The 10,823-nt window shown below is 23.2% G+C and overlaps 3 protein-coding genes across 3 annotated transcripts; 2 read left to right on the forward strand and 1 right to left on the reverse strand.

Annotated features, from left to right (window-relative positions):
- Positions 1 to 378: 378 nt before the first annotated feature.
- Positions 379 to 3,833, reverse strand: PVVCY_0900290 (CPW-WPC family protein; the record flags this gene model as incomplete). Its single annotated transcript, XM_037634305.1, has 13 exons — positions 379 to 927; positions 1,110 to 1,213; positions 1,362 to 1,391; positions 1,610 to 1,637; positions 1,776 to 1,786; positions 1,886 to 1,931; positions 2,079 to 2,109; positions 2,232 to 2,334; positions 2,475 to 2,560; positions 2,669 to 2,884; positions 3,011 to 3,035; positions 3,190 to 3,218; positions 3,334 to 3,833. 13 exons carry the CDS (start codon positions 3,831 to 3,833, stop codon positions 379 to 381), a joined length of 1,758 nt encoding a protein of 585 aa, XP_037490417.1.
- Positions 3,834 to 6,161: 2,328 nt separating this feature from the next.
- PVVCY_0900300 (actin-like protein, putative) lies at positions 6,162 to 7,676 on the forward strand (the record flags this gene model as incomplete). Its single annotated transcript, XM_008626371.1, has 1 exon — positions 6,162 to 7,676. One exon carries the CDS (start codon positions 6,162 to 6,164, stop codon positions 7,674 to 7,676), a length of 1,515 nt encoding a protein of 504 aa, XP_008624593.1.
- A 1,771-nt stretch (positions 7,677 to 9,447) lies between these two features.
- PVVCY_0900310 (casein kinase II beta chain, putative) lies at positions 9,448 to 10,179 on the forward strand (the record flags this gene model as incomplete). The annotated part of the gene is made up of 1 exon (XM_008626372.1): positions 9,448 to 10,179. The coding sequence occupies one exon, from the start codon at positions 9,448 to 9,450 to the stop codon at positions 10,177 to 10,179; it is 732 nt and encodes a 243-aa protein (XP_008624594.1).
- Positions 10,180 to 10,823: the final 644 nt, after the last annotated feature.

Raw genomic sequence — 10,823 nt, forward strand, 5'->3', positions numbered from 1 at the left:
ATAATATTACATATTCCATACAACACATTGATGCCTATATACCCTTAAAAAGGATGAGCCAAAAATATTCGTATAAATATATACTATCGGCATACACATACGCAAATCTGCATTCTTTTTCCCTCCTAGCATATATTTTTTCTTATTTTTTAATGCGTTTTATTTCGTTTGATATATCTTTGTTTTTCTTTTTTAATAATATATTCTATTTTGTTTGTTACATTTTATTATTTTTTTAAGTTTATAAATTTATTAACATTAAATGTTTTTAATTCTCATAATATTAATTAAAAAAAATTAATCACTTCCAAAAAATGTAGAAAGTATTTTCAAATTCCATCTACATATGCATTTATATGAATACCAATTAAAAAAGAACTATTCTAAGGTAACCTCTTTTTTGTTTGATATATCAGCCCCCTTGAGCATTTTTTCTATTGTACTTGGATCAATAGAAAGATCGTGCTCTGTCTGTGGAATATCCGCTTTTTTTAAATTTTGAAATTGAGCTTCACATGCTTCTTCAAAACTATACTTTTGTTCAAGAGTTAATGATAATAATTTTTGAGGTCCTTTGCATGGTCCTTTATATTTCTCATTTGGATTGCACCCCCCTTTATATTCCCCTTCATTTATGTATTCAAAGTTTATAGGGCATTTAAAATAATCTCTTTCTGAATTTTCAGCACATAACCATTTTACATTACATTTTTTACTAAACATTTCTTTTTCTTTACTATTCATATAATCAAAATGAGTTATTCTTGGGCAGTTTATAAGCGGAGTATATTCCTCTGGCGCTTTACACATACCAGAGTTCATTAAATTTACCCATCCCCTTGGACATGCATATATATCATATCCGGATGTGCATTCTTTTTTGCATGGCCATCCAATTCCATATTTCGACGAAAATTCTGCTCTTTGCTATAATTTTTTTTCGTAAAAAATGAAAAAAATAAGGTGAAATAAATTAATTCATCTTCGTATGCAAAAATGAAATATATATATCGACTATAATTTAAAGATATACACTAGGAAGACACACGAATTATTATAATCATGATATGAAAAATGTGATTTTTCGTTCTCTTTTGTGTATTATTTACTTGATAAGTCATGTGACTAATTATTTCTGCATCTTCTTCTGAAATCAATCCTTTAAATTCTTCGGAAACATTGCAAATATCTTTGTTAGCATCATAGGACCATCCTGTCGTTAAAGTTTGTAGTTAAATATGTCAAAATTCATAAATCATGTGTACGCATTATTAGCCATAAATGAAATTGAAAAATAACACATAATAAAAATAAACAATTTATGCCATTTAATTATTCTTCCAATAGTATAAAACTTTAACCTTTTGGACAAACTATCGAGTAATCCTTTTCTGCAAATAAATTTTAAAAATACCATAAATACATATTGAAAAATATTACTATGCCCTATCGGCTTGTTTTTCTATTTTTGCTAATTTTCCTATTATGCCGATTTCAAATTTATGTTCTTTAAATATTGAGAAATTAATGATACTACTAATTATTATACATATTTTTTTTATCAGGGAAACATATAATGTGCACATTTTCTTTTTTATAATAAACTTACCACAGGATTGTTCTTTACATGGCCATACCTAATTCATTCATTTAATAATTAATACAAAAATAAAAAATACATTGTTATAATCATTAGTATACTTGATAATTTTGTTGTCTTATTTAATATGCTTTTAATATTCATTATTAGTTACATATTATTTTTCTTATAGTACCACTTTACATGCTAATAAAAAAATAAGGCAAAAATTAATTAAATAGAATAACACAAAATATATTTTTATTTCATTTCTATTTTCATGTATTTTCAATATATCAACATTACCAGAAGAAAATTCCTCCTTTTCATTTTGTGTGAATGCATCAAAATCCTAAAAATATAAATTGCATTTTAATCGTTCGAAATATATCCTCACGCATGTCATAATATATCTATGTATAAACCATATTGTATTTCAATTATATTCATATATATATATATATCACAAAAATGTCGGAATGACCCATCGTTGTCTTACCACACTTTTATTGCATCCTCCATCATAATTCCTTCAAAAAAAATATGTATATTATGTAATAAAACATATCAATTCAAACATGGAAAAAAACATAACAACGGCACATCGATGTTGCTATATTTGTATTAATAAATATTATATATATATACATACTCTGGTGCTTCGCATTTTCCAGAATATACCCAATTATCGGGACACTTTTTTGAGTAATCTCTTTCATCGTTACCACATTCCTCATTAAGACATGACCAAGAAACTATAAAAAATTATACATATACACATGTATATCCTTTTTTATCATCTTAATTATTCGAATCTTTTTTTAATCCTTAATTTTTATGTAATTTATATTATTATTTTTCTTATTTTTTAACAAAACATATAAATTAATCTCACCATTACAGTCCCTTGCTATTACACTTTTTTCCTTTGCCGTTTTTGGCTCGAAAGTCATAATATGGGAACATGGCCCAGAATAATCCCTTTCGAAAATACAATTATTAAAGAGAGAAAAATATATATATATTCCTAGTAACTATTAAATTATTTTATGTAATATAATTCGTGCATTTTTCTACTATTTTATATACTTGGGTGACATGCATTGTGTTTCTGATATTTGCTCCCAAACAGAAGGACACATTTTTGAATAATCCCGCAAACATATTTTATCATGCATTATTTTTTTAGATATCCACTTTCTTTCTTCCAAATCATCAAGTAACAATTTTTCCAACGTAACTGGGATTTTTATATCTATCAAATCGTTGCTTAAATTTGAAGGCGCCTTTGTTTCCTCATAATGGCTAAAATCATTTTCAAAAAAAAATAAATCCATACGTATATATACATGTCTCAGTAATTTATAATCACATATATGATACATATATTAATTTTTTGTTTATTTTTCTTTCATTTTTTTTCTGAATAACCTTTCCAAGTTCTCTTTTATCATATCTAATAGTTAATTAAATAGCAATGACAATATATAAAGTGGGGAAATATAATAAAATATAAATAACCCGAATAAATATATTCTTTACAAATGAACATGTGAATTTATATATGTATAATTTTTATTTGTGTATTTTTTATATATATTTAAAAATACCTCCCAATTCATATCCCATGTCTATCTCTCTTTAAAGGAGTAACAACAAAATAAATACATTATGGGTAAATTATTAAATGGATACATAGTTGTGTAGGTCTATGAATCATAACTACAATTAAATATATTTTTAGATTAAATTACCGTGAATCTTCGTCTTTAGTTTTTTCAGGAACATCTTCCGCAGTTATATGCATAGCTTGTGGTAATGTTTTTTTCTGTCGTTTTCTCTTTTTTTCTTCATCTTCGATATCCTTTGTTTTTTTTGAAATATTAGCTACATTTTTAATGTTACCAATTTTTTTTTCGTTCTCAATTTTTTCTTTTATTGTATTTTCATCTATTTCATCAACGTCGGGTAAATTCACCCTTTTGGTAGTTCCATATATTATATTTGTTCCTTCACTAAATTTTTTTGTTTTTCCATTTTTTTTAACAACAGTGTAAGAATTCACTGTTCCATTTTTAGGTAATTCCCATATATGATTATAATTCACATCCACTAGTTTGATTGGTCTTCCTTTGTTATCTAATTGATAAACTCCACTTTCAACATTTGGATATTTTTTTTTTAAAGAAATCTTTAACCCTATAATTTTTTTAAAAATACATAAGGCTAAAAATATAACCACAAATTTTTTCATTATTGTTACTACTTTTTTGTTGTGTCACTTGTAACAACAAGGAGACATACATGTAATTAGAAAAATTGCTAAGTAGCTAATCGAGAAATTGTGCAAATATATATAAAAGTTCAAACCCTTTCCAAGGAATTATAAATACATTTCATTTCAAATTTACAAACTTTTCAAAATTGTTGTCTAAACATAAACAAAAGTGCTTCGATACAAATTTCTACGCACAAAACAAGTATAAGAAATTTGTATGGAGAAAAATATACGTATCAACAACAAACTTATTTTATATATCTTGAATATATAGGAAAAAATACGAAGATACAATTAAAAAATTATATATATGATTTATTATAAGTAACAATTTTCTTAAAAAAAATACAAAAAAACATAGAAATTCTTTTATCATTAAACATACGAATTATGTCTTATTATATTTTTTCAGTTTTCTTTGTTTTTTAGCAGATAGTATATATATTTAAGTATATTTTTTATATAGTATAATCCTATTGTCTCTTATTATATATGTATGTACACACTCGCATACACAAGTACATTTATTTGTGCATTTTTTAATACTTTTACAATTGCTCTTTTATTTTATCTCACATCATTTTTTTTCAATTTTTTTTTCTATAAATTTTTAAAGAATTTTACAATATGCCAAGCTATTAATATGCTACATTTATTTTGTTAATTCTTAGACGCACTACATTTTTAATAACAACCTTTCATACTTCATTAAAATTTCTTTCATGCTTTAACAACGCCCAAATTGAAAAATAAATAAGCAAAACCAATGTAGCCAATTCATTTTTGTTAAATTACAACGATTACAATGAACAGAGGGGGAATAAAAAAAGTCTCATCTTCTTGTGTACCTGCAATGCAAATACATCAAGCCGATTTTTAATACACACGCATTTAAAATTTATTAGCAATCCCACCTGATCTTTTCACACCCATTTTCCATACTTTAAAGTGTACAACAAAAACGAAAAATAATTTAGCATTCCCTATAGAATCAGGTATACAATGAAAAATAAAAGTTATGCACAACTATTTTATAATTTGTGTATTAATATAATATTTTAAAATTATAGATTATTTTCCTTTTTTTTGATATAACACCATTTTAACTTAGTATACCATTATTAGTATCCTTACAATTCTTACTACCTTATGTAAATTTATATACTTTTACACATAAATGCAAAGCATGATGTTGAACTAAAAAAAGAATTTATTCCTTTAATTTATTTCTATACAAAAAAATAAGAAAAGAAAAATTTTTAAATGAAAAAAATATGATTATATCTTTCGATGATTAACCTTATGAAAACAATTTCAAAATACATTATAAATAAAAAATATATATTAATCTTCTAATAATAGGTGTACATAAATAATATATTATAAAGTATGCATACTATATACCTCCCTGAAAATTGAGAAAATTTATAGCTTAATAAAAATAGCATTATCCATTTACTTTTAGTATATATTTTTTCCTTTACATTTTTATCAATATATATAAATATATTCTTTTTTCTTTTTGCATATAAGTGTGATTAATTGTTTATAATAAAATTAATGAGTAGCTAAATAAGATTTGTAACACTGATGATGATTTATTTTGAATGGATTTTTATAAAGAAATCCATCCTTTCCCATCACATCATCTAAACAAATTTTTTAAATTATCAAAAGGAGGAACAAAAGCAAATATGATTGATATAAATATTTTATCTTAAATTTTTTTGTCAAGTACTAATCATAAATAGTTAAATTCATATATCTATGAAGATTGACCAGTATAAACAATATAGTAACAGTATTATTACCATCCTATAAAAATATACTAATTCAGACACATACAAGCATGTAATTTTTATTTTGTACTGTTTTATTATTTATCTATATATATAAACAAGTAATACCAAACTAATAAGTTCTTAAACTCATTATATTGTCTGCATGTGTATCAATTACATACATCAAATTGCGTAGTAAATTTGTATAAGTTATTTCCTTAGTTTATAATATAAATCATAATGAAAAACGATTACAATAGTATAAATATACAATTCTCTATATAAATTGTAGCATTCCATATATATATATGCACATGGTAACACACAATGATGCATATGCTTTTATTTATAAAATTGTAAAAATAAAACATATATGAAAAAAATGTGCTGTATATCTTGGTAATGTATATTTTTAATGGAATTATTTTAAGAAGAAATAAATAAAGCATATATATTTAATGAGAGAAAAAAAGAAATTTATATGTGCCATCCTAATTTTATAATAAGAAAAGCTTCATGAAAAATGTACCAAAACATACAAACAATAATTCTGGATATCAATGATGGAGAAATGAGAGCAGGATATTCTGGGGAATGTTCCCCCAGATACCATTCGAATCTAATTTTAGGACTACCTATAGGCCATAATGCAACATTAAAACATACTATATTCCCATTACTTCCAGATATAAAAAGAGATAATGTCGACTTATTATATGGAATGAAATATGTATATAGTGATAATAATAATAGTAAATATGATATAAATTTTGAAGCTATGGAAAAGTTATTTGAAGATATATCAGGAAGTAAAGCATTAGATGTAAATTTTCAAGATCATCCTATTTTATTAACGGAACCTAATAAAATAGATTCTAAATATAGAGAAAAATTTACAGAATTAATGTTCGAATCATATAATGTATATCAAATGTTTTTATCAAAAAGAAGTGTTCTATCTTGCTATGGATGTGCAAGAACATCGGGACTTGTTTTAAGTGTCGAAAAAAATTGTACAAATTTATGTGGAATGCAAGAGGGATATATATTTCAAAAACATATAGAAGAAGTACCAATAGGAGGTGAATTGCTTGATAGAATATATTATGCATATTTAGAAAATATTAAAAATATTCAAATATACCCTTCATTTTGTATTGATAAAAGTTCTAATACTGAAAAAAAAACCAATGAAGTTAAAATTTTGACGTGCCCATTAGTTACTAAACCTTATTATTTGTGGGGTTCTCTTCATGTAGTTAGCAAAATAAAGGAAGCACTACTCAACGACAATCAAAATGCCAATGATAAAAAAATAAAAGCAAATGACCAAACCAATGCTAGTACCACTAATAATATCGACCACGATAATAATAATAATGACGATGTGTATACACTTCCAGATGGAAACATAATAGATAAAAGAACTAGCGATGAAATGAAACTTATATTCCCATATATTTTTTTCAGAAAAAAATACAATCAACATACTATAACAAAAATCAATGGGGATTCTTCATTAAATAATATGGATTTTAACGAATTTTATGATTCTTTAAAATCTTTAAAACTTCCAATTATATATAAATATAATTATAAAATAAATAATAATAATTCTATAATCGAAAAAATACCTGATAATACAATGGATAAAACATCAAATTTATGTTATTCTGATTCAATAGAAAACTATTTTGAAATTTTTGATGGATTACAAGATTTTATTAAAAAGGGAATTTTATCATTTATGTCTTCAAATATAACTCTTGATGAAGTTCTTAATTTTTTGATTGTAACTGGAGAATCTACAATGTTCCATAATTTTGTTGGATTGTTAAAATCATATATTTCATATATAGATACAATAAAAGGGAAACCTACAAAAATTATTTATAGTAAAGGTGCAGATAGAAAATACAACACTTTTATAGGCGCATCTATTTTATCGTCTTTGGGATCTTTCCCACAATTTTGTATGACCAAAAGTGAATACGAGGAGCATGGAGCCAAAAATATTATCGAAAAAAAATGTGTTTAACTGTTAAGAAATATTTTATAGAATATATTTAAGAAATTAATTGTATTCCTCCTAAAATTAGTGTAACCACACATCCACACTAAATAAGTCAACATTTCTAGACTGATACCCATACATCAAATATTTTTTATGTTTTATTTCTTTTTAATTCAAATTTTTTTTTTTCTCGTTCTATATATGCATGCATTCGAATTTTACATTCACCTTATTTTATTTTTTTTTAATTCACTTTTTTAATATTTTTTATTTTTATTCAATTTATTAAAACAAATTAGTACTTTACGCCATAATATCTTAACTTATTTTATAAAAAGAAAAAAAAAAAACACAAAATTTACAACTTCGCACTAATCAAGCTTCATAAAATGATTACTGCCATCACCTTTTATCGTTATTATTATAATACTAAAATAAATGGTTAGATATATTTATCTTAATAATGGGATGCTAGTAATATTATTATACCATATTTAGTAAAAATGAAAGACAGAAAAAAATTTTAATCCAATTAAAATATAAAAGGCTAAATCATATTATGTTTTATTACTATTATTATTCTTTATCATGCTATATTATATCATAATTTATAAAATATCTTTATTTTTTAATATAATATACACATTTTACAATAATAGGTATTTCCTTTTACCAAAAAAATAAAGATAAGAACACACTAAAATCCAAAATATCAATATATATACTTTTATAAAAATATGTACCAATTATAGACTACCCAAATATGAAATGCTTATGAAATATACACATTCCTATTCCTATAAATAAATTTGCATATTTTTGTTTTCACTAACTCCAAGCTCCTCTATTATGGAATTTTTATTAATAGCCATAATACCAAGCAAAAATAAATGAATAAATAAAAAAATATAACACTTTAATTTTTTTTAACATATCCATAATTTTTATAAAAAACATTTGTAATTTTACAATATTATACTTAAAAAAATATATGCATATAAAAATTATTTTTAACGTTATACTGCAGGACGATTAAAAAAAAAATTATGCTCTTCAGTAATCAACTATAAATGAATTTTTACTATATAAATTTTCCTCATAAAATAATAAAAATTTATACCCTTATTTATATTATTAATTCATTTATTTATTCATCCATTTTTTATTTTTCTAATATCATTATTAAAAAAAAGGGGTTAATAAAATGGAATTCATTATTATTACTTAATGTTTAATATAACATGATAGATAATATGTCAAAAAATATGTAAGCATTTCCGCTTAACCCCACAAAGATCATTAATTTACATTTATATAATATGATTATAAATGTGCTAGTCTCATAGATATACAATTATTTTGCTTATCTATATTTATATATTTTGCATTATTCTTATTATAATTTTTTTTATAATGTATTGCAAAATGTATTTTCTGCTTTTTATATTTTAAAGGATAATAAGAAAAATAAATAGCTGCGACAATTTATTATTGTATATAACCTAATAAATATATATATTCGATAATATTTACACTTTTTTAAAATTATAAAAAGCATACAAAAGTTAAGCTAAGTATTAAAACATTGTAAAACATCTTTAAAATAAAAAATCATTTTTATTGAAACGTACAAAAATATAAAGGACCAAAACATATATCAAACGATTAATTCAAAAGCCAAAACAGTTGGACATTTTCAGTTTTTTTTTGTAGAAATATACGCTAGGTTTTATACACATATAGAAAAAGATAATAATAATATATAAAAACTTCAAAACCCCCCAAAAAAAGCAAAATGAATATTAGTGACTCAAACAAAGATGGGAAGGATTCAAAGTCAGATAAAAGTATAACATGGGTAAAATGGTTTAATAGTAGAGTTATAAGTAATTTTTTGGTTATAGTAGATAATGAATATATAGAAGATTCTTTTAATTTATATGGATTGAAAAATGAAATACCAAATTTTAATCATTTATTATCTATCATTATAGGAGATGCTCCAGATGATGACAATGCAAAAAACTCTTTAGAAAAAGATGCAATATGTTTATATTCTTTAATACATGCAAGATTTATTACAACCCCCAAAGGGTTATCTTTAATGAAGGACAAATATATTAAAGGAGATTTTGGACATTGCTCAAGAGTTAGTTGTTCTCAACATAATGTACTTCCAATTGGTTTATTTGATCAAGTTAAAATTGCTAAAGTACATGTTTATTGCCCTTTATGCCAAGAAATATATAAAATACATGATGATAAAATATACTTAGATGGTGCATTTTTTGGAACATCATTTCCTCATATCTTTTTACAAACATATCCATATTATTCTACATTAAAAACACCTTCATATTGTACATCAAAAATATTCGGATTTAGTGTTTATCACAATTATACAAGAACAGAATATAAAATTGCCAAAGGTGAATTTGGAAAAATATCAAAAGATAACTTCCTTAAAAAAAATCCAAAATATTTAAAAAAATTAAAAAAGGAGGAACTTCAAATTAAAGATGCTTAGAAAATGTTAACCTATTTAATATATCATATTCTGGACACAAAAATTAATATTTTTTCCTAATATTATTTACATAAAAAATATATATGCATATAGCATTGCCATTGTATTATTTGATTACACTTTAATTAATGTCTAAACATGCCTAATGTGCATATATCATTTTTTTCTGCAATATATATATTAAGTAAATTTATTGTTTATTTTATTATGTAATTATATATTTTTTGGATATATTGTATAAATAGTTGAATGAGGTCATCCATCTATTTGTAAATAATTACTTTTTATGTTGTTTAAAATCTTTATGATGTTTTAATGGCATTATATTTATTATACATATATGTATGCATATTTATATGGTTACATAAAAACAAACAAATTTTCAAAATTTATATTTTGTAATACAATTAAAATAAAAAAAGGAAAAAAAACAAAAATAATACACCCATACTTCCCTATAATTAAAAGCTTTTACACATATTTAGATTTATGCAATTTGTCTCATCATAACATTCAGTTTTTCTTATTAAATTTTTTCATCAATTAGCATGATTGCCTTTATAAAATATATGTCATTATTCTTAGTTCTAATGTATATATTTTTTAATTTAACCGTATAAAGAATTAAAAAAAAATAAATTTTA

Source organism: Plasmodium vinckei (assembly GCF_900681995.1).
Source record: "Plasmodium vinckei vinckei genome assembly, chromosome: PVVCY_09".
Taxonomy (NCBI): domain Eukaryota; phylum Apicomplexa; class Aconoidasida; order Haemosporida; family Plasmodiidae; genus Plasmodium; species Plasmodium vinckei.